The sequence below is a fragment of the Penicillium coprophilum genome (assembly GCF_028826855.1).
Source record: "Penicillium coprophilum strain IBT 35676 chromosome Unknown utg000005l_segment0_segment0, whole genome shotgun sequence".
NCBI lineage: Eukaryota > Fungi > Ascomycota > Eurotiomycetes > Eurotiales > Aspergillaceae > Penicillium > Penicillium coprophilum.
Window position 1 is genome coordinate 2,549,209 of NW_026622724.1, and position 23,519 is coordinate 2,572,727.

The 23,519-nt window shown below is 48.7% G+C and overlaps 8 protein-coding genes across 8 annotated transcripts; 3 read left to right on the plus strand and 5 right to left on the minus strand.

Moving 5' to 3' along the window:
• Positions 1-168: 168 nt before the first annotated feature.
• N7500_008504 (snoRNA-splicing protein PRP40) lies at positions 169-2,680 on the plus strand (the record flags this gene model as incomplete). The annotated part of the gene is made up of 4 exons (XM_056679648.1): positions 169-303; positions 353-505; positions 600-1,619; positions 1,679-2,680. The coding sequence occupies 4 exons, from the start codon at positions 169-171 to the stop codon at positions 2,678-2,680; spliced, it is 2,310 nt and encodes a 769-aa protein (XP_056530020.1).
• A 431-nt stretch (positions 2,681-3,111) lies between these two features.
• Positions 3,112-4,448, minus strand: N7500_008505 (uncharacterized protein; the record flags this gene model as incomplete). The annotated part of the gene is made up of 6 exons (XM_056679649.1): positions 3,112-3,567; positions 3,624-3,692; positions 3,755-3,930; positions 3,987-4,145; positions 4,205-4,380; positions 4,444-4,448. The coding sequence occupies 6 exons, from the start codon at positions 4,446-4,448 to the stop codon at positions 3,112-3,114; spliced, it is 1,041 nt and encodes a 346-aa protein (XP_056530021.1).
• A 1,629-nt stretch (positions 4,449-6,077) lies between these two features.
• Positions 6,078-7,706, plus strand: N7500_008506 (F-box protein; the record flags this gene model as incomplete). The annotated part of the gene is made up of 3 exons (XM_056679650.1): positions 6,078-6,840; positions 6,895-7,206; positions 7,297-7,706. The coding sequence occupies 3 exons, from the start codon at positions 6,078-6,080 to the stop codon at positions 7,704-7,706; spliced, it is 1,485 nt and encodes a 494-aa protein (XP_056530022.1).
• A 1,643-nt stretch (positions 7,707-9,349) lies between these two features.
• On the minus strand, positions 9,350-11,847 carry N7500_008507 (ATP-binding cassette domain-containing protein; the record flags this gene model as incomplete). The annotated part of the gene is made up of 7 exons (XM_056679651.1): positions 9,350-10,769; positions 10,824-10,920; positions 10,973-11,134; positions 11,190-11,592; positions 11,647-11,658; positions 11,741-11,765; positions 11,828-11,847. 7 exons carry the CDS (start codon positions 11,845-11,847, stop codon positions 9,350-9,352), a joined length of 2,139 nt encoding a protein of 712 aa, XP_056530023.1.
• Positions 11,848-12,915: 1,068 nt separating this feature from the next.
• Positions 12,916-17,454, plus strand: N7500_008508 (chromatin-remodeling ATPase CHD1; the record flags this gene model as incomplete). Its single annotated transcript, XM_056679652.1, has 2 exons — positions 12,916-17,279; positions 17,331-17,454. The coding sequence occupies 2 exons, from the start codon at positions 12,916-12,918 to the stop codon at positions 17,452-17,454; spliced, it is 4,488 nt and encodes a 1,495-aa protein (XP_056530024.1).
• A 1,506-nt stretch (positions 17,455-18,960) lies between these two features.
• Positions 18,961-20,223, minus strand: N7500_008509 (C2H2-type zinc finger protein; the record flags this gene model as incomplete). Its single annotated transcript, XM_056679653.1, has 2 exons — positions 18,961-19,598; positions 19,677-20,223. 2 exons carry the CDS (start codon positions 20,221-20,223, stop codon positions 18,961-18,963), a joined length of 1,185 nt encoding a protein of 394 aa, XP_056530025.1.
• Positions 20,224-20,799: 576 nt separating this feature from the next.
• On the minus strand, positions 20,800-21,884 carry N7500_008510 (aldo/keto reductase family protein; the record flags this gene model as incomplete). The annotated part of the gene is made up of 3 exons (XM_056679654.1): positions 20,800-21,280; positions 21,350-21,782; positions 21,833-21,884. 3 exons carry the CDS (start codon positions 21,882-21,884, stop codon positions 20,800-20,802), a joined length of 966 nt encoding a protein of 321 aa, XP_056530026.1.
• A 796-nt stretch (positions 21,885-22,680) lies between these two features.
• On the minus strand, positions 22,681-23,296 carry N7500_008511 (uncharacterized protein; the record flags this gene model as incomplete). The annotated part of the gene is made up of 2 exons (XM_056679655.1): positions 22,681-23,106; positions 23,165-23,296. 2 exons carry the CDS (start codon positions 23,294-23,296, stop codon positions 22,681-22,683), a joined length of 558 nt encoding a protein of 185 aa, XP_056530027.1.
• Between the last annotated feature and the right edge of the window lie 223 nt (positions 23,297-23,519).

Genomic DNA, 23,519 nt, shown 5'->3' on the forward strand with positions numbered 1-23,519 from the left:
AACAATGGTTGTCGCAAAGGAGTCAATAGAGTGGATGTTTGGAGCTCAGGAGATAACCGATAAGTGTTGATACGGTCGACGCGAAGTGCCAAAAGCGCATAACCGCGGAGATCATTAATGAAGCTCCGTTTTCACTTCTCTTTTCAAGTATCTTCAGCAGCTCACACAATGGATCTAAGTGGCAACCAAGCTTCTGCCCTATGGCAAGAGGCGCGAAATGCTGATGGTCGCGTTTATTATTACAATGTACAGACCAAAGCGACACAATGGACCAAGCCTAAAGAGTTGATGACTCCGGTTGAGGTTTGTAATTGACAGCAAGATGTTACGAGCTTAACTAACTTATTTTCAGCTTGCTCTCGCAAACCAGCCATGGAAGGAACATACTACAGACGCTGGGCGCAAATATTGGTATCACGCAGAAACCAAGCAGAGCACATGGGAGATGCCTGCAGTTTACAAAGATGCTCTTGCACAAGCGCCTGCCCCCCCAGGCGGCCCCCGCGTAAGTACCCTCCCGAATTGACTTCCCTCAATGCTAATCTCATTATAGTGCGCCTTCATTTGTGGCTGGCGGGACCTCTTTCTCGCAACCCCAGCAACGTGACCGTGAAGACTTTGACCGAGGTGACCGCGGTGACCGGGGATACGGCGACCGACGCGGTGGATACGGCTCATATGAACCTAGCGGCATGGCTGCTGCTCCAGAATACAAGTCGCAGATGGATCCTGACTATCATTCTCTTGAGGAGGCGGAGAGCGCTTTCATGAAGCTGCTCAAACGCCACAACGTGCAGCCTGATTGGACTTGGGAAGATACAATGCGCGCTACGATCAAAGACCCGCAATATCGGGCTCTCAAGGACCCTCGAGACCGCAAGGCAGCATTCGAGAAATATGTGGTCGAGGTTCGCATGCAGGAAAAGGACCGGGCCAAAGAAAGATTCGCCAAGCTTCGTGCAGATTTCAACACTATGCTAAAGCGGCACCCTGAAATCAAATATTACAGCCGGTGGAAGACGATTCGTCCAATCATTGAGGGGGAGACCACATTTAGGTCTACCAATGACGAAGACGAGAGACGCCATCTTTTCGAAGAGTACATCCTTGAACTTAAAAAGGCTCACGTCGAGCAAGAATCTATTACGCACAAAGCCGCTATGGATGAGCTGATGAACATTCTGGGCTCACTCAACCTGGAACCATACACGCGTTGGTCCGAGGCTCAGGCTATCATTCAGTCCAACAGCAAGTTCCAAGGCGATGACAAGTTTAAGAGTCTAACCAAGTGCGACATTCTGACTGCCTTCGAAAATCATATCAAGTCCCTTGAACGGGCCTTCAACGATGCTCGCCAGCAGCACAAGGCGGCTAGAGCTAGAAAAGAGCGCAAGAACCGAGAGCAGTTTGTGGCCCTCCTCAAGGAGCTCAGATCTCAAGGTAAGATCAAGGCGGGCGCCAAGTGGAAGAATATCTGCCCGCTCATCAAGGATGACCCCAGGTACCATGGCATCCTGGGCCAGCCTGGTTCGACCCCTCTTGATTTGTTCTGGGATATGGTGGAAGAAGAAGAGCGCGCCTTGCGTGGACCTCGGAACGACGTTCTCGACGTTCTGGATGTAAGTTTCTCCAGATTGAAAAGAATCGTTGACTATCTATACTAACGAACTAATTCCAGGATAAACGCTATGAAGTCACGACTGAAACGACATTTGATGAATTCAATTCTATCATGTCCGCCGACCGCCGCACATCCAAGATCGACTCTGAGATCCTCAACCTCATCTTCCAGCGTATCCAAGAAAAGGCAATCCGACGCACGGAAGATGAGAAGCATGCCGCCGATCGTCAACAGCGCCGCGCCGTGGACGCACTGCGCTCTCGCATCAAGCGCCTGGAGCCGCCTGTCCGGGTTACCGACACCTGGGCCGAAGTCCAGCCTCGCCTTGAGAAATACGAAGAATTCAAGGCCCTGGATTCCGATGAGCTCCGGGAGTCTGCCTTTGAAAAAGCAATTCGCCGCTTGAAAGAAAGAGATGAGGATGCAGAGAAGGACCGTGAAGCATACTCCCAAAACCGTACAAGTCGGCGGGACTATGACCGCGGTGATCGTGACTACCGCAGTGGACGAGGAGAACGACGAGGACCCAGCGGCCAGGCCAACCGCACCCCGGAAATGGATGCATACGAAGCAGACCGCCGCAAGGCACAGGCCGACCGCGAACGAACTTACCGCAAAGTCAGCGGTATCTCCCCATCTCGTGACCGTCGCGATGAGCGTGGAGACCGTTATCGTAGCCGGGACCGTGACTTTGACCGTCCCCGCACTAGAGACCCAGATCGACGTGAAGACGAGCGCGAGCGTTTGTACCGCACTCGTGGTGATCCTCGTGGAGGCCGTGATGAGCTTGATTATGGTGGTGGTACCAGTGGCGCTGGTGACACTCGCAGCGTGGCCAGTGGTGACCGTCGACGCCGACGTGACAGTGATACCGAGAGTGTGGCTAGCCGATCTGCCAAGCGGTACCGACGTGATAGCCGTGAGCGAGAGCGCAGCAAGGGTCCCCGAGCCCCTCGACGGGAACGCTCTGCTATTCCGGAAGAAGAACCCGAGGACGTGAAGAAGGATGAGAAGGCCATTCACTCCGGCAGCGAGGAAGGAGAGATCGAAGAGGAGTAAATGGGAGTGGATATTGTCATTCACACTTGACCTCATATGCAAGTAATTTCTGCCCTTCAATGCACATGTAGGATATTGAGCTGAATCTACGTTGCAATTTCATTTGCTCTCCAGGCCTGGTAGTCCCTCTAGGCAGCATAGTACTCCGACTTTCACAAAGATAGCTCGGGCTCACCATCTTGGTGTCCGTAAGTTGCGGTCTGCACCGTTTCAATGTCTCTAATTATATCACTGATGCACTAATTGCCCTAGCAGATGTGGCTGTTTGCCAAATCATTGATCTTATTAAGGGCCTCTCCAGTTTGTATCCCACTCAGTGTTGGCTCGTGGTCTGCTCACTTTTCGGTTTGGAAGTAAAGGCAGAGATCGAACAGTCCAGCTAACTATTTAGTTAATTGACCGACATGTAGATCATTTATCAGCCATTCAGTCTATGAAAGAAGGATATCCGAACAGTTAATCTCATTGTCCTTTCCACCCACATATGCGGCCCTAAGCTTTTGAATGCTGAAGTCGTCCGCTTCGGTATCAGGGCAGTCGAAGAGCTCTAGGTGAGAGCCATCTCTTTTATCGAAACTCTGAACGTCCTCGGGTTCTCCCACCACGACGATCCAAGCGAAGGCGTTGATATTGGGGTCATTTCCACGATAGTCACCGAATGTCTCATCGGCCGACGTGTCAAAGTCTTGAGCAAAAGTGGTGGCATAGCTGTCGAGGAATGAACCTGCCGAAGGAAAAAGGTTTTCTAGGGGAACTGGAAGAAATGCAGATCCATCACTCAGAGGTGGGGGACAGCAGAACGCATGTCTACGACCCTTGTTGCAGCCATGATACCCAGCCTTAAGGCCTTCATGCCAACCATTCCACCTGAAGAGCTCAACCTCGCCCTACTAGTTCGTTAATTTCGCAGGCTAACAGTATTTGGGGTAAGTCAAACATCGACCAAGGGACATTCGTTGTCATTGCAGTATTTGTTTTCCCCGTACCATCCACACTGATCGAGATCGTAGTCCTATACAAAGTGTTATCGGTTTGTCTCGATATCATGAATGAGGCTCATTTGCTTCTTCGTACCGGCTTTGCTGGATAGCAGAACTTCTGTTCAATTAGATAGCCCACTTCATCAAGGTCACGTCTCCAAGAGCCGACTGTAGTCATTTCCTGGGGGAGATCGCTGGGGCATTGCTTGTTGTACTTGGTGAGAGCGCACTTCTGGATAGCTGCCTGGCCATTTGTTGCTGGACAGCACCCTGAAATACCGTCAATACTATATATTTCCTTGCTCCGACTGAGCTGCGAGACTTACAAACTTTCTTTCCTCCATTAGTACAACGCTTTCCGCTGTCACCGTAGTCATCCAAAACCATGCCGACCTCTCCGGCAGCACACTGGCCATGGCAATTTTTGGGGCCGCCTGTCCAGTAGCAGGTGTCCGTCACAGGGGCATTTCTAGCGGGGCAGCAGACTGTGAAAATTATATTCGTTAGCTTGGCTGTTTGAAGAGAATCGTTCGCGATAGCATACAATTCCGAGCATTGTGGTTTTTACCCCCACATCCACGGCCACTAGAGTCTTCATTGAGTCTGGTCGTTGAGTTATCACCGACCTTGTATCTTTGGTCGCAGTCTGTGATATAACACTTGTTGATGTTGAAAGCACCATACCCGTCGCTGGATTGGGGCACAGCGAGGATATCTTTGCTGTACCAACTGAACCCAGCCCTTGGTGGAGACTGTAGTGGTCTGTGGGCCGGATACGCCTACTGCATCGAGCTCCTTTGACGATAACCTCCAGAGACGCTTGAAGAATCCAAATTCTCTCGGGGTCGGTGATTGGTGCCACTAGCTTGCTGGATAAAGAGCGAGGCTTGCTCAGTAACAATTCAAACGCGCCTTCATCTTTAACCTCTGCGATGATAGATCATTGTACACAGTCATAGTCGGAAAGGTATTTCCCTGAACCCACTCTCTTCCCTATTCGGCTTGGATTCATACTACCTACCTAGGTAGGTACATACCGTCCACCAGAATATTACGAGCCTAGTCTAATGTGGAATTGAATCGGCTTCGGCTACTACGGAGGTCCATTTCCAAAGTTTTGGCCGAAAAGCAATTATAATTCATTGGTTTACTAACTCTACTTTTGTCTAGCGTGTAAAGCCACTGGTTTCTCTTTATATATAATTAGCTTGCCTAGCTCCCTAATTTACCGCCTTATACTATCTAGGTATCGGCTTAGTCAATAAGGTGCTTTGATTTGTTTAATGCTAATTATAACGAATCCTATAACAACTTAATATTCGTCATGGCGAGGTTAGTTCGTTCTCACCAAAGTAAAATCACTAAGTAGAAGAAGTACAGGGTCATTCAAACCCGGTCTTATATCGACCGAGCCCTGGAAGCTTCACAACACTACAATCAGGGTCAGTTATTGTTCCAATTTTGGGTAAATCTGGACTTTCGAGAATACAATCTGTATTGTTTCGGCCCCCATGGCCCCATAGGCTGATTTACCACCAGAATGCTCGGCAATACCCAAATTCATGTGAGGTCAAGATTGAACTAGATTCTACTTAATGATTTTTTATGGATTGTACAATACCGTTGCATAATAATGGGCAATTTTATGTTCAGGGGAGAAGAAGCGGGTCCCACAATTTTCCAGGTACGAGCAGTGTGTATTGACTAGCCACAAAACTATACTGATCCCCTTATAACAAGTTAGCTTATACACGTAATATTAACAAAGACAAGGGCCTTTATCACGCGAAGGTCTTGTGGATAAATGTTTATGTCTAACGAATTCCAGTGCTCCAATTTGGAGCCTAGAGCATAGTCTTTCTACTCCAACGTGGTCCCAGACACTCACCATCCTTCCAACTTGTATACACACACATTACACCTCACGCTTTGTACTCTGTAGGGACTCTAGATTGTGATATTGTAGCATCGCCTATTGCTGTCTGATCCGAGAGATGCCAATAAATTGCCAAGACAGTCTTCAAATCCCTTATCCTCTTGGCTGAACAATCTTGTAACGCTTGGTGGAGCATAATGATTTAGGGCTCTAAGGGGGCAAGCGTTCAATAAGCACTTTCTTCTGATTGGAACTTCTTTCTTTTTCCTTCTTCTTTTCTCCTCAATTCAGTTCATATCCTAGTGGACTAGACCTATTGTGGGGTCAGGTGACCCCAAAAACAGGTTCAGATAGTTAGTTTGGCCTCAGCCTCACTTCCTCCCTTCCTCTTTCTCCACCTCTCTCTCTTCGTCCTCTTTTTTTTTTTTGCAGAGATCTCAATTCATGCAGTTTTCTCTGCCTTTTGCTCCCTATCTGTAGCCCCCAGAGAATCCAATTGGCTCCACATGTTCATGTTCCGTTGAGACACCTCGCCAGCATAATGACGGCAACACTACCCCTGGAACTGTTATTCCAGATCGCAACTCTTCTGCAAACTGATGGACATTCTCTGGTTCCATGTACTTGTGTTTGTCGCTCATGGCAGGCGGCTTTTGAACGCCTCATCTACTCCAACCTAGCTGTCTATAGTGACGATAAACACAAAGAAGAGGGGCAACGTGGAATTTCTCTCCAAAATTTCCAAAAGCTCATATCCGGCGACCATGCTATACGGAAAACCTACATCCAAAAGCTTGAATACAATATCCTTGTCCCCTACGAAATCTTAGATTGGACCGCACGCAAAGACCGGGAGAGTCCTGAAAATTATAGTGAAGATAACCCTATCCGGAAGGACAACGATGTAGCTTTTCAGAAAGCTATGGTTAGCCTTTTCCAAGAGCTTCAATCATGGGATCAAAATTCCCGTCTAAAATTAAATCTGGCTATTCGAGGTCGTCGGCAAGGTCTTGCACCGGAACCACATACTCAGCACTCAGAAATCGCCGCTGACTATCGTTGGGATTATCGAGATGGGCGCATATTATCGATTCCCCTGTACAGAGCACGGTTCCTCAAAGATATGTCAGATCTACCATCTCTTCCGTGTATTGAGGAGCTCTCTTTTCTAAACGGTAATCAAATCTGGACTGGCGCAATACGGACTATAACTCAACGTTGTACCCAAATCGTTGAATTAGAGCTAGATCTTGAGGAATTCGTCCGTCCAGACCACCTAGAGTATATACAGGCACGTCGCGAAGGTGAGCTATATCCTTTTTGCTGTGAACTTATATTATTTACTAATAGTTATATAGCGTTATCTTCTTTATTCGATTCTATTCCGAAGAGCCTAAGAGTGCTACTCTATCAGGGACATGATGATGCCCCATGGAAGCCGGCTATGTCCCCACTCAATGTCATCCCTTCTGGTGTTGATAGTGTGAGCTCTAATTTACGAAAACTTAGTATTCACCTTCAGCAACTCAAGTTGTTGAACACCACTATCGCATATGACTTTTTGTGTCCTTTGGATGAAAAAGGTCAGCCTAAACTGGGCTCTTTACAGTTGAACTGGCCCTACCTAGAGGTATTAGAACTTAAGGGTATACCACCTTGGCTTCCTTCAGGTAAGAAATCGGTCCCTCCTAGAACAAGAAAGCACCAAAAGAAAAATTTGAAATATATCTAAGACGTCTAATAACAAACAAATCAAACAGGAGAACCAACTTATCATAACACACCGGAAGACCAAAGCGAAATCGATGAGATTGAAAACTGGGAAGAAATAATATGCGATGTCGAAGCAGGATGGGGCTGGCCGGAATTACCGACTGAAGAACATTTCCATCGACTTCTCATATCGCTTGGCTATGCGGCCCAGCGTATGCCCCGTTTAAAGAACGTGAAAATTGAGGTGGAGAGCCATCGCCAGTTTACCTTCTATCTCCAGAACAAGGCCGACCAGATTATCTTGAAATGGGAATGTTTTTACCCATATCGGCCAGATAGTAGGATGGCAAAGGCGTGGGATTTTGACTTGGATGATGTGAAAAGTCACCCTCAATACGAGGATAAAAGTTCTGTGATACTTCGGAAGTGGCCGCCCAACACCCCACTCTTCGACTAGAACAGGAGATACAGCGCAGATAACGCGGTTTCAAAGTTATGGTAGTCTGTACTATCCACTGGCACAGGCACTAGTGGAAGGCTTTGTTAAGGCTGCGATCGAAGAAGAAGCAGACGCTGGTTTTTCTACGTGGGGCGAATCACTGAGGTCTTAGGTATCTCTGATGACAGGGTACCTAGAGGTTGACAATGATATCCTCGATATATGTCCGGATAAACAAGCAGTGGACTGGTATAGTCACAACTTTGGTCGAATCCATGAGGCCAATTTCGGTCCATTAATCGGCGTATCACAAAACGTCTCGGCTCTGGAAAAGAGATACCAATATATATAAGGGGTAGTCCTCTTTGATAGTGGCGTGTATTCAGCTACAACTACGTGGTATATTTTTGCTAAGGAAACATTTTAGTAAAGCAATTTATATAATCTACCGCGACATAGCCAAACTAAATTCACCCAGGTTTTGGTTAACTCGTAGATATATGTCCTTTTAGTGTTTTTTTGGTAGCGCGTTTCAGTAGTGTCGGCAGCCCTTTTTTGATGCCACAAAAGGATATTATATATAGCCTATGACTTCGACAATTGGTCGAAGAAGGGTCCTACCTTATATTTCCAACGCTCAGTGATCAGTCGGCTCGAAGAGGTTGGTAGAATTACTTACTAGTTTTGGAGAATAGTGCTGCATTTGATAAACCAACGGCGCCGACCCCGCCAGGAGAATCGCGAAACGAAAGCCCAATTTCCGGTCAGACTCTAGGCGAGGTTGCTGGAGGAGCAGACTGGCGGAAGTGATCAAAAAACGGCAAGAGGTGAGCACTAAAACGGAAAGGGAAAGGTCTGGAGTGCCAGGCATTATCCAGTACATATGTATATACTTGGTATCTTTCCCCGTGGACCGTAATTAAGACTTCATATACTATCCGAGACATACCATTCAAACCAGTCTATGAAACAAACTTGTGGGAATATGGTCATGCCATATATGCAGGGAGTCATGAGACATATCACATAACGCCTTGCAAGAGATGGCGTTCGATAGTGTTTACATAGAAGCAACCTGTCGGACCTATGCGAGATTTATATATATTCTAGCGTCAATTAATTTGAATTAAGATTAAATTGGATAAAATATGCGCAAAGAGATAATATGAACTTGTGAGCATCTGCAAATTGTAGATTCTAAAACTATCTATCTACACGACGTAGGGGCAACGAGCCCGGCAGCTTTTCAGCAGTGACCTGTTCCATACCATCCCCAGTCTGAAAAACAACCTCATCATCAACCCATTCCGACAGGAAGTCCATTTTTAAACATATCATAAAATTCATGGAAGAGCTTTTTTTTTGGGAACCCAAACCCTCCAACCTAATGCAAACATAAGAACTCCGTTGGAACAATAACCAATGCCGAACCAAATCCACCATTAAAATTGACAGGTGCTAGTGGAAGATCTGTAGACATGTTCTCCCAACCGAGGGCCGATAACTCTGGATATGATAAGACAAATCCAGAACAAATCAAGGCAGGCTGCAAGGCGAACGATATAGCTATTTGCTGGTAGACTGACGAATAACAACAGGTCGCAGAAGTAAATGAGCGTACTAGACCAAGGATACCAGGGTGTGAAGCAGGTCACTACCTTCTAGTCGGGGTCGCTGTTGCCATTTATATCGTCATCATCGCCATCGTCGTCCGAGAGACTGTCGTCGGCACCGGAAGAAGGCCCGGCGCAGTGACGGAATCCTTTGCCCTGAGCTGACGAAGCTCTGCAAACGCCTGGGATCCCCATTAACCACATGATCTTCCAATCGCCGCGGCGCCTGTCGCGCCGTTGCTCAAAGTCGCGGCCATCACTTCTGTGACGGCGGCGACGATGCTCGTTGTGAACGCCCTTTTCAGTTCTCTTCTTCCAAGAAGTACTGTTGGATATAGTTAGCACAGCAATGATAAATGGAATGAATAGCATCCATGGATGGGGTAAGAAACTTACGAAGTTGCCGGCTAGCTTCTGCTCCTGGTCCATTTGACTGTTGTACTTGTTGATACGAGGGCGGTAGCTGGTGGGGTCACGACGGAAAGTGACATCCAAGCTCTTCAAGAACCTGTTGCAACCACCGACCAGAGACTCGGGAGTCTGAGCACGAGCATTCACGGATGGCTGGCCGTCGAAGACGATGACACGATCAGCCAGGTAGGTGGCCATGATGAAATCGTGCTCGACGATGAACGCGGTCTTCTTGGTGTGCATGATGAAACGCTTGATGACACGAGCAGCAACAATACGCTGCTCGGAGTCCAGGTAGGCACTGGGCTCGTCAATCAGGTAGATATCAGCGGGCATACCCAGAGCCAAGACAATAGCAACACGCTGCAATTCACCACCGGACAGGTTCTGAACTTCCTGGTCGATGAAGTCGTCCATCTTCAGAGGCTTGTAGACATCGGTCTGGAACTGAGGAGACAGGAAAGCAGTCTTGATACGCTTGAAGAAGAGCTGGCGCACGGTGCCCGTGAACTTGGGGGTGATCTTCTGGGGCTTCATACTGATGTTCATCTTGGGGACGGAGATGAGGCCATCAGGCTTCAATGCACCAGCAAGCATCTTACAGAAAGTGGTTTTTCCGGTTCCGTTCTCACCCATCATGACAACAATTTCAGAGTCGGTGAACTTTCCGGCATCAACCTTCAGGTGGAAGTCACCCAAAGTCTTCTCCATTGAGGGATAGGCGAAGGCGCGATCCTTGTCCGCAATGAACTCCTCGCCCGCCTCGGCAAGACGGAAGGTGAGAGATTCCTCACGGAATCGTAGGTTCTCAGTAGGAATGTGACCATCCAAGAAGATGTTGATGCCCTCACGGACAGAGGAAGGCAGAGTGACGACACCGTAAACAGCAGGACGACCGTACAACACGCAAATGAAGTCGGACAAGTAATCGAGGACGGACAAATCGTGCTCAACAACAATAACATAGTCATCGGGGCGGAGAAGGCTGCGAATTGTACGAGCAGCAGCCAGACGCTGCTTAACATCGAGATATGAGGAAGGCTCGTCGAACATGTACCTAGATTGGTATTAGTAAGGAATTGGACTCAATGGCGACAGAGGAAGAACCTACACGTCGGCCTTCTGCACGCAAACCAGACCGATGGCAAAACGCTGAAGCTCACCACCGGAAAGATGACCAATTTCACGTTGCGCAACTTGTCTCAGCTCTGGACAAACATTAGTAAACGAGTCCCAGATTATCGCAGAAGGTATACGTACCAAGAACCTCCATGATCTCTTTCTCATTACCCATCGCAGCGCGCGCCTCAATGAGCTGCTGCACCTCCTGAATAGGCCCCTTCACAGCACGGGGAATCTGATCAACATACTGGGGCTTCACAACCGCCTTCAAATTGTCTTCCAGAACCTTGGTGAAGTAATCTATAACAGTTAATAATCTTGAATAGAAATCGTTATACTTGGAACATGTGCTTACTCTGCAAATCGGAACCACGGAAGTACTTCAGGATCTCCTCCCAGTCAGGAGGGTTGTCATAACGGCCAAGGTTAGGCTTCAGCTTGCCACTGAGAATTTTCAACGCGGTACTCTTTCCGATACCGTTTGTTCCAACCAGACCGAGAACCTGACCGGGGCGGGGCATAGGAAGTCGGTGAAGCTTAAAGCTGTTGGCCGAGTAGCGGTGGGTGACTTGGGTCTCGAGGTTGGTGGGCAAATTGATGATGTGAATGGCTCCGAATGGGCACTTTTTGGGGCAAATACCACAACCAATGCACAGGCGCTCAGAGATGAAGGCGATCTTAGAAGTGGAATCGACCTCAATGCAAAGCTTGCCGGAGCGGACCACGGGGCAAGACTTCTTGCACTCTTGACGACATTTCTATAACTGATTAGCTTCTATGAAGACCATGACATAGAAAATCTAATCGCATACCTTCGGCTTGCACTGTAAAGTTGGAAAAATGTGATGTGAGCGAGGTATTCGTAAATCGAGAAAATCCTATTAGTGGGGGTATTTCGCGACGAACCTTGTCACTGTTGATGATCGCGATACTATAGAGAGAAATATACAGTCAGCTGGTGATATAGGACTTGACAAGGCTCCATAAACGTACCGGGTAAGCTTGTCAGACATGATGGGTGGATGTGGTCAAAAGAAACCGTGTGTATGAAGCGGGTTGAAAAACAGAATCAGCACGAAATGGAGGAGGGGCGGAGGGTTGATATTGGCCGAATAAGCGCCGTCGCAGGTAAATGAACTGGGCTCAGAAAAAGCACCAAGTATCTCTGCGCAGACTCGACTAGAGATGAGACACGAAGCAACACTGCTATCAACGATCGAGGGGCGGCAGAATTGAATGCACTTTGCTTTCTGTGGGCTGTGATGCCTTAGGCCGCATCTGCGTCACTTATTTATCAAGGCGGTGATTGGCTGTTGGCCTGGGCTCGGATTGGCAGTTCATCCGGGGTCCGTGATCCACGTGATGGAACGTCGTGTTAGGCGCCAAGCGAATACGCTAGTCCCAATCAGGTCAAGCTGTATTGATGCCTAATAGACAAGGTGTCTATTTCTCTGCAAACCAAACCGAAGCAAACCCTCCAGTCAGTCCCCAACTCTTAGTTCTTCCAAGTCTCTCGTCTCCTCCTCCCCCAAGATTCCAGCTTCACGCCTCCCCCCACCATTCACTTTCCCACATTGATCGACAGATCCCCCGCTTTCGGGGTCACCACGCTATGGAGTGTAAGTGATTTAATCTTTTCTTCAAGCACAGACGTGCCGACCGAAGCATTCGCCGCGGTACTTCTCCGCGCTTGTCGACCCACTGCACGAATCCTTGAATCCCTCTATTCTGCTCCGATCGGGACAGTTTTCAACTGTCGTCGATTAAGCAGCGTGAAACTGCTTTCTCCGAGTCTGGTTGTGTGTATCAATCTGTCCATTGCTTTGGCTTCCAGCCTGGCCGCGTCCATCCCACCCGTTATCAAAAAAACATACTCTTCCATCAAACTCAATATTCTGTCCCATTCTGCTAGTTTTTAAGCTCCATTTGACCGCAATTTGGGTCGCGTGCCATCGTTCTACCCGTCTCTATCTCTTTCATGCCTCTCCTAGCCCGAATTGAGCTCCAATGCTGACTGCCCCTCGGTAATAGCCTCTGGCATGGTGATCCCATCTGCTCAGGAACCTCGTTCTACCTCGACCATGTCTAATGGATACCCTATTTCGCCCGTCGCTGACGATATCCATGCGGATGGCAATGCGGCCACGCAACGTGAACGCAGTCCCTCCGAGCCCATTGAGTCTCACCCCGTCTCCGAGTCCTCCCCCGAACCCGATGCCGCGGACGACTCATATGACGGCGCATCTGCTGATTCAGATGCGGAGGATGAAGACGTAGCGGAGGACAACAGCGATTATGACGCGAACACATATAGCCGTGAAAACTCTTCATCCCCTCACCCCGACCGCGGTGCGAAGCGCAAATCATCACCGGTTAGCGAAACCGACCTGATCAGACAGAATCCCGACTTGTATGGACTCAGACGAAGTGGCCGTGCTCGCACTACACGTCATCTCGCCGACTCATCTGATTCAGACTCAGATGTCATTGCACCACGTACTAAGCGTCGGCGCAAAGATGCATCTCAACAACCTTCCAAGGCATCCCGATCGGCTACTGTGTCGTCCCTATCGGAGTCGGACAGTGATGAGTATGGTGGGAAAAGCGCTCGTGCTAGCAAAGCGAGAAGACGCCGTCTCCAACAAACTGCCAGCTATGAACCTTCATTAAGCGAGGTTCGCTTCTCAACGCGAACCGCCAAGAGGGTGTCAAATTACAATGAGGATGATGAAGAAGATGACGCCATGTTCGACGAAGACCCAGAAGATCTTCCACAAAGCTACTGGGCGGAGACTTATGTGGAGGACACTCGGCCCGCTGTCGATGTCGTTTTGAATCATCGCCTCAAGGAGGGCGTCGACCCCAAAGTCCAAGATCTCGACCGCAACGACTTTGAGTTTTGTATCAAATGGCAGGATAAATCACACTATCATGCTACATGGGAAAGCAATGAATCTATTGCCAACTTCCGCAGCACGCGACGCGTGGATAATTATGTTCGCAAGGTGCTCAATGAAGATATTCGGTTGCAATATAGTGTCGATTCCCCTCCTGAAGACCGTGAAAAGTGGAATCTTGATCGCGAAAGAGACGTTGAGGCCATAGAAGACTACAAAAAGGTTGAACGAGTCATTGGTGTACGTGATGGCGAGGATGGCACCACGGAATACCTTGTCAAATGGAAACGTCTCCTATACGATTCCTGTACTTGGGAACCCGAGGATCTGATTAGTGAGATTGCACAGCGTGAGATTGATCGATTCTTGGACCGCACTGCTCGACAACCCATCTCCGACAAGAACGAGATGAACGTCGCCACGCGTAAATCCTTTGAGCCCATCCACGGAACCCCTAGCTTCTTGCACAACGGAGAACTCAAGGATTTCCAAGTCAAAGGTTTGAACTTCTTGGCTTTTAACTGGGTCAGGGGTCGCAATGTGATTCTAGCAGATGAGATGGGACTCGGAAAGACGGTACAAACAGTCGCTTTCATCAACTGGATGCGCCATGTCCGGCGGCAGCAAGGGCCATTCATTGTCATCGTTCCCCTGTCTACTATGCCAGCATGGGCTGATACCTTTGATCACTGGACACCAGACCTTAACTACGTTGTTTACAACGGCAGCGAAAAGGCGCGCTCCGTGTTGCGGGATTATGAATTGATGGTCGATGGGAATCCTAAACGTCCAAAGTTCCATGTTCTATTGACGACATATGAGTATGCAATGAATGATTCACCGTTCCTCGGCCAATTCAAGTGGCAATTCATGGGAGTGGACGAGGCACACCGTCTCAAAAATCGCGACTCACAACTTTATATGAAGTTGTTTGAATGGAAATGCCAGGCGCGCCTCTTGATTACAGGCACTCCAATTCAAAACAACCTTGCTGAGCTTTCAGCACTGATGGATTTCCTCAATCCGGGCCTCGTTGAAGTCGATGTCGATATGGATTTGAATTCTGAGGCAGCTTCTCAAAAACTTGCGGAATTAACTAACGCCATCCAACCTTACATGTTGCGGCGTACCAAGTCCAAGGTCGAATCAGACCTTCCCCCGAAGACTGAGAAGATCATTCGAGTGGAGCTCTCCGATGTTCAATTGGAATACTACAAGAACATCTTGACGAAAAACTACGCTGCGCTGAACGACGGGAACAAGGGAATGAAGCAGTCTCTTTTGAACATCATGATGGAATTGAAAAAGGCTAGCAATCACCCATTCATGTTCCCCAATGCAGAAGCGAAGATTCTGGAAGGCAGTAGTCGTCGAGAAGATATTCTTCGAGCCATGATCACCAGCAGTGGAAAGATGATGCTTCTCGACCAACTGCTCCGCAAGTTGAGCTCTGATGGTCATCGAGTTTTGATTTTCTGTCAAATGGTTGGCATGCTTAACATCCTAAGTGAGTACATGGAGTACCGTGGTTATAAATATCAACGGCTTGATGGAACTATTCCATCTGCCGCTCGTCGCTTGGCCATTGAGCACTACAATGCTCCCGGTAGTACCGACTTTGCATTCCTTCTTTCAACTCGCGCAGGTGGTCTCGGTATCAACCTTATGACTGCAGACACGGTCGTGCTGTTTGATTCTGATTGGAACCCCCAGGCTGATTTGCAGGCTATGGCGCGTGCCCATCGAATCGGTCAAACCAGACCTGTCAGCGTTTACCGTCTTGTCTCCAAGGATACGATCGAAGAAGAGGTCATTGAAAGAGCCCGCAACAAGCTCTTGCTCGAATTCATCACCATTCAGCGTGGTGTCACAGACAAAGAAGCATCAGAGATGCAAAATAAGATGGCCCGTGTGGTTGCTGAGCCCAATTCCACAGACGACATCTCACGGATCCTCAAGCGCCGTGGTCAGAAAATGTTCGAACAAACCGACAACCAGAAGAAACTGGAGCAGCTTGATATTGATTCTGTCCTTGCAAATGCAGAATTACATCAAACTGAGGAGGCTGAGCAAATTCAAGCCGATGGTGGTGAAGAATTTTTGAAAGCGTTCGACTTTGTCGATATCAAAGTTGATGATCTGACTTGGGATGATATTATTCCCAAGGAACAGCTCGAAGTCCTCAAGGCCGAGGAAAAGCGGAAAGATGATGCTCATTATCTTGCTGAAGTCATTGAGCAAAATCGACCTCGCAAGCGCCACGCCCCCGCGGACACAACAGATTCACGAGAGGAGCGCAAGGCGAAACGACTCGCAAGAGCTCAAGTCAATATCGACGATGGCGAGGAAGAAAGTCACTCACTGGATCCTAAGCGCCCCCTCGGAGAAAAAGAATACCGTGCCCTCTCCCGAGCCTTTCTTCGCTACGGCGATATAGATGATTCCGAAGATCTCATACTCGAGGATGCCAGGTTGCAAAGTCGCGACCGGGGCACTGTTCGTGCCGCTCTTCACGAAATCACCGACAAGGCAAACTCGCTTGTGCAAGCAAGTCTAGATCAACTGGAGGCTATGAAACAATCGGGTAGAAATCCCACGAAGAAAGAGCAGAAGGCCGTCTTGTTCGACCATCATGGTGTCAAGCGACTCAACGCATGGACTATTGTCGAGCGTCCACCGGACATGCGCCTTATCCGAAGCATCGTTAAATCATTGTCTGATTTTAGGACATTCCGGCTCCCCGAGGCTACCAAATTAGCAGACTACAGCTGCCAGTGGGGCGCCCGCGAAGACGGAATGCTTCTTGTGGGTATTGCACGCCATGGTTTCGGTGCGTGGACCCAGATTCGCGATGACACTGAGCTTGGGCTCGGCGACAAATTCTTCCTTGAAGAACACCGAGTCGAGCGCAAGACACAGCGCCTACAAACCGATGAGAAAGCAACAAAATCACCGGGTGCTGTTCACCTTGTTCGACGAGCAGAATACCTCATGTCTGTTTTGAGAAACAAGTACAATAACAATGCTACAGCAAGAAGGGCAGTCGATAATCACCACCGCAACAATAAGCGAGGCTCACGGGTTTCTGGTAGTGGCAGTGTCTCTGCCTCTCCGGCGCCCTCGAGCTCTCGCAGGCCCGAGAATCCCCGCAAGGGCCACCGTGATTCTGATCGATCACGGCCCCGCCCCAGCACGCATGGCAGTCGGGAGAGCACTGACCGTCATCATACTCCCAGCCATGACTCTCGTCCACGATCTGGTCTTGATTCTGATCGTCCACGCCATCGTCTATCTGATGCATCTAATGACGAGCTTCGTCGCCGCAAAGGTCATGAGAACGGCGGTTCTAATAAGGAAGATATGGCGTTCATGTTCTTCAAGCCTATCGTTGCCAATTTGAAGCAAGTGACAATGATCACTGCCAAAAATTACCCAAGCAAGAACGAGCGGGCTCAGAAACTACGTCTTACGCTTGTGAAGATTGGAGAATTCATTCGCAATAATCTGGAGGGCTCGCAATCGATGCCCTCCTTGGAGGTCCGACTCTGGTACGTTATCATTGTCATCACATTTGTTTCACGTTCTGACTTGATTTCCAGGGATTATGTTTCAGTCAACTACTGGCCAAACAAAGACGCCAGTGGTGCTAAGCTGCAGCAAATGTTCAACAAGGTCGTGGAAGCCAGTAAAGCTTCTAAGGCTTCTAATGGCAGCTCGGCTTGAAAAGTCCCGCATCTCATCAGCACAATGAGTACAGGTGTTCTTTGTTCCAGTCCAACTTCACTTTAGCACGGTTTGATGACATGCATGTCCAGCGTTTCTGATATCAGATATCTACCTATCCTTTTTTCTTTCTTGCCTTGATGATAGACACTCAGCGTACTTTTTTGCAATATCTGCTCCCTCTACCCCCTTTACAATGTTCTTACTCTCAATCTTGGACTATGAAATTCCAGTATTCTCTGCATTGGATTCAAGATTTTTGAAGTCGCTGTTCTTATCCTCTCCTCCAGACATCCCGCACATTTCCTTCACCTGTCCTCATCAAGGTGACCTCCCTCTCTTTTACTCTTTGTTGAAGGTACATATGGATGCAACTTGTTGCATGGCATTGCGAATGGCGTCGAATTCTTTGCGCCCCAGAAGCCCAGAATTTTCGAGATGAGCATGACCTACGGTCTTGGATGATCACTGCATGGCGTGTTTGGGGAGGCTTTTTTTGTTGCAATATTTCCAATGTTTTACAATGGGGGAGTTTTGGAATGGCTCTCCATGGGGGTTTTTTTTCCTGAATTGAGCCAATCATTCCATATCCCCTTTGCTTTAGTCTGCTTTTTATGCCGTGAGCATACCGAGATTCCTTTTTATGGAGGCATCCGTAATCAAGGACAATTTGTTTTTTCTCTCATGTATCTTATGGAGTGGCGTCGACTGTTTTCCTTACAGGATCATTCAGTTGGAAGTGTGTTATCTGCCGTTTCCTCACTTTCTTTCTGGTTAGAACGTATGTAGTCTGAACTAGTATTCCTGAACTACATGTATATGCGATTGAATACTTAGACATCCCCGAGAAGGCTTGAGGTGCCTTAGCGGGTCCTAACCGGCAGGGCCGTGGGCGCCCTAGGGGTACCTGTGAAAACACCGGTTATACAAAGCTTAGCCCTGGTCGAAGATGATGCACTCTTATTGGGTTGGTTACTAGCATGGTTAGGAACTGAATGTGTTGAGCAATAAGACACAACATGGATGGGAAACCAGCCACCTTTGATAGCCTATGAGTCTTGTCTTATCTCCCACTGGCGGAGGAAAAAAGACGTATATAAACCAAGCATGAAAGAAAGACACTCCTGTTCAATCTTACATTATAATGTTAAAATACCTAGATGAGAAGTAATTGTAAAAATCCCCCATCGGGGTGAATTATCACTGAGCAAGGCCGATAACCCAGGCCAGAAAGCAAAGCTGGAAAAAAAAACGGCTATTCATACATTCCGTTGTAGGACTCATTCTGCCCAGGTTTGAAGATACAAATAAAAGAACTCCATGCACGCCGGGATATGAGGAAAACAAAAGAAACGGTGACTGCAAGCTGATGCAGAACTGAGATCAGCCTCACCGAGCACACTCCGCGAGAGAGAAGGGTAAGGAAAAACAGGGGGTGCAGGGTAGAGAGGGCGGTGCGGCGGAGTGAGGTGAGAACGAAGCAAGGAGAAAGTGAAGACGAGCCAGCTAAGTACTGCCCTCGATAGTCGGCATATCTGCCGACTTCGCCAGCTGTTCCTGTTGATGTTGGAACTGCTGCTGCTGCTGCTGCAGCTTCTCGAGGCTGGTCATTAGGTGGGCGGGGGGAACAGAGCCGACCATTGCGCTGAACAGGTTGATCTCAGCGTCAATGAGATCATCAAAGATAGCCTCCTTCTCGCGCCATGCGCGCTCGCGCTGGGGGCGGATTGTCTCCCACTCGGCCTGTAGCTGGGCGGCTTCCTTGCCGGCCCAGGATATCTGTCGGCGGAGGAGACGGTAGAGGTCGCGCGGGGGAAGGCGGAGCTCAGAGTCATCAAAGTCAAGCTCTGGGCCAAACTCCGGGATCGAGGTCTCGTCGGGATCATGCGCGTCGGTTGCCGTTGTGATGGGGGCTGGTAGGATCGTGATTGCTTCGGTGTGTGGCTCAGACTCAGTTCCTGGCTCCCGGGGTTGGGTCAGCTTCAAGCGGATGCGTTGCAGCTTCGAGGCTGGAGTGCCGGTGGTGCTGCCTGGGGCGCCGTGGACTTTGGAGTTGGAGTCAATTGGGCGCATGGTGTCAGTCTCGTGAACAGAGCGCATGTGCTTGGTGAGGGCGTCGGAACGGGTGAAGTTGCGGTCACATTCTGTAGATTTCATTGTTAATACTCGAGATCTATCCACCCCCCTGTAGAGAGTTCGAGTCGGGGTCTGAGACAACGTACCTGGTAGGGTGCAGTAGAATGGCTTCTCGCGGGTGTGACTTCTCATATGTGCACGAAGGGCGTAGGCGCTGGCGTGCGTTTGACCTTTGCGGGTGCAGTCGGTCCACTCGCATGAGTACCGTTTCTGTCGGCTCCCGATGTGTTCATTGTGGAGGTGCTGCACCAACCCATCCATGTTACCAAGGTCGCCGGCGGTGCATCCGTCCCATCGGCAGATGGTGACTTGGTCAGTGCTCTGTCCGCTGTAATCTTCTTCTTGATTGGTGCCAAGGAGAGTGAGGATGCTAGGGGAGTGGGGGATTTCGCCAGAGCTATCGGAGGAGATGGAGGCAGTTGGGGATGGAGGAGGGTGGTTTTCATCTTGGGCAGAGGAAAGTGGAGTCTGTCGGTCCCAAGAGGCGACGCCAGTGCGACGCCGCTTCGAGGGGGGCATGTTGGACATCGAGGGCGAATGCGCGCGGCTTTCAATCTTCATGGATTCATGGTCTGAAGTCTCGAGGGATCCCACTGAAGAGAGCGGCGAACCAGGGGAGTCTCGTGAAGCCATTGTGATTGATGTAGCTGATATATAGGAGGGAAGAGGTGACGAACGATTTAAATTGTCTGTTATACTGCGCCGAGACCTCGCCGAGACGTCGTCGTCGCGCGAGGGAGGCCATTGGTATCATATCATGTAAGCAGCTTGCGGATGAACCGATTCACGTGACTGCAACTGGGCACAACCAGCAGGCACCGATCTCCCTTTCTTCCTTTGTTGCCTGCCATTCATAAATACATACTGATCATGATTGTTTCTATCAAGTTATCTCACTCTACCTACAATAATATTAGGTTGATTCATTTACTAATACAGTGAGCTCTGAATCAGTGCACACTAACTCCTATGGTAAGCTCGCCTTTGCCCTCTATACACACTGCCCTATACAATAAACTCTGCGCAACATCGAATCTTCTATGATGATCATCTTATGAATTTGCAATTCCGACAATCACCAATCAATGTGAGATTGGATGTTGACTCTTCTACACTTGATCTGACCTAATCAGCAACCCTCCTGCATTACAAACAACTCCCATTCGCTATGATCTAGCTAACAAAACCAAAATTTCTTGCAGGAACATCCTAGTATCGAGCCCCAGAAACTGTGTGTTCCACCAAAATAGCATCGATCTCCGCCATCTCGGCATCCGTCAGCGTCTGTGCACCACCCATATTCTGAACCACCTTGTCCTTCGTAGTACCGCCAGGGATGGGAATAATAGTGGGCATGCCGGGCCTCTCACTCAGTGTCCGGATCCAGGCCAGCGCTATCTGAGCAGGGGCAACATCCTTGCGAGTAGCAAGGTCGTTGACCTCATTGATGAGCTTCAAGTTGTGTTGGAAGTGCTCTTCTTGGAATCGGGACATATGGCGCCGGATATCATCTTGGGGAATATCGGCCAGCGAGGTCACAGCTCCGGTTAGAACGCCTCGGCCTAGTGGCGAATAAGCGACGACGGGGATTTCAAGCTCCGCGCAGGTTTTGGCAATGTCGTTATGGAGGATATCGGTGGACCATAATGACATTTCAACCTCAACAGCAGCAATAGGGTGTACTTTGTGTCTAGAGAAGCAGTTAAAGTTGGGGTTGTCCCTTGCAAGACGATATAAAATATGAAATAGAAAAACATACGCTCGGCGGATCGTCTCGGCATCAACCTCGCTCAATCCAATTCCTCCAATCTTGCCCTCCTTGACATATTGTGCAAGAACCCTGACGGTTTCCTCGACGGGGACTTTAGGGTCTTGTCGCGCGCATTCGAAAATATCGAGCTTCTTCTTGCCATCAAGCAGACGGAGCGATTCGTCCACGCTACGACGAATATTCTTTTCGGAGCAATCTGGAACAAGCTCACCCACCTTTAAGCCACCCTTGACACTGAGAACGACCTTCTCTGCGTTCTCGGGGTACTTGGTGAAGTACTTGTTGAGCAGGTGTAGAGAGTTGTACTCTGCAGTGCCGTACAGCTCGCCAGCGTTCCAGAAGTTGGCACCCAGTTCCAGGGTAGTATTCAGTGTCTCAAAGCACACCTCCTCTGATGGAAGCTGCGTGTTCCAGGTCATTCCTGATTTTATTAGCAAGATCTCAATTGTTGTGTTCGGGAGGGCACCGCACTCATTGTGCCATAGCCAATAGGGCCGACTTCCTGTCCGACTAGAGAAGGCATGATTGATATAGAAGATGAGTATGGAATCTTTAGGGAGATGAGATAGTGGGTGAAATGTCAAACTTGGTGGGCTGTGACGGGCCTTTTATCGGTTTCGAGATAGTGCCCCGCTGCCGGTTCAGATTTGTTAAGGATACATTTGGCCTTACAGCGAGACTTGTGACATCACATCAGGCTAGATGCAAGCTTTAGGTCAACGACAACAAACTCCCCGTCCGGGCCCTGGAGATAGCTCGCAGGATTGTACCGATGTCTGGAGTGATTAGAAAACAAACGCGGAGTTAACGGAGTTTAGCAAAGGTTCGCGGGTTAATAGCAAGTTAGTCGGATTGTTCATCGGGGTTAATATGAGCTCGGCCGTGAGACTGTATGGGGTGTAGAGTTGTGGCTGATGTATTAGGCTGTTATAACTATTACCAACATAAAGCTGCCTGGAAAGTTGGCCGGAATAATAGGAAACACAGGAAGGTTGAAAGCATACTACGTTGCCTGTGTATTGCAAGTCCACATGAACAGGCGGAGCTTGATTCGTGAAACGCTTGTTCCATGTATGGATAGGGACTATGGCTATATATTTCCAACGTAATATCATAGTGATGAGCAGAACACTGCCCTTTCTAGTCATAACAACAGACATGGAGACGAGGAGACTCTTAGCTATAGAGCTAAGTCGGGCTCCATAAAACATGAAAGAGTACATAATATAAAAGAACAAAACCGCCCTTTTTATTTCACACATCTTAAGATGGATAATCTTTCAGTTGCTTCTCTTTTCCCCTAGCACCGAAGACCCTCATCACACAAAGTTCTCCAATCCAATCTCATCAGAGCTGTCAATCAGATCTTTCAATCGATGTTCCAGCGCCTTATATATAGACTGAAGGAGAACGGGGAAATCCTGCAGGCTAATCTTCTTACTCCCGTTCAAAACATCCCCAATTTGTTCACTCTCGATCGGTTGGCTGTTACTATGTTCGTGTTCCACGGTTTGAATGTAGCCCGCTTGATTGCTGCCGTAAGTGTAAGTGTGGCTGACGGGGCTCGGGGAGATAATGTGCGTGTTTTGTGTTGGCTCCTCGTTCTCCAAGCCCAGCTCGGTCTTTACGGTGATTGTGGGCGTGGTGGTTGGAGTGGGGGTTGGGGTTGAGGTTGGGGTCGGCCCTTCCAGACCGAACCCTTGCAAGATGCTACGGACGTACTCATCGGTGCCTGGAATAAGTCTCTATAATTCGGTTAGAAGTCTGTTCTTTGGATGATGTGCCAATCGCTGGGCGACTAACCGGTGATCGAACTTCGAGTCCCTTTTCCTTTTCATCGGTCTGCTGGATTGGATGTGCGTTGACAGTAGACACTGCCAGCAGCGCTACTAATAGGAGTGAGAGCCATGATGTCCTCGAAATAATTCGCGACATAATGTAGAATTGAAGCGTTGTGAATCTGATGAAGTGATTGCAGCATGGATTACTTCCCGTGATGATAGGGATAGGTAATACTTGCGTCAAAACTATTATAAGATTGACTCCCTTGAAGGCTGATCTGCGGCCTAAATATGTTTTATGTGTTCTAGGTGCTTCAGACATCATTGAAATGCCAGCCTCTTCTTCTTTGGAATGAGGCTTGGTAGTACCGAATGCC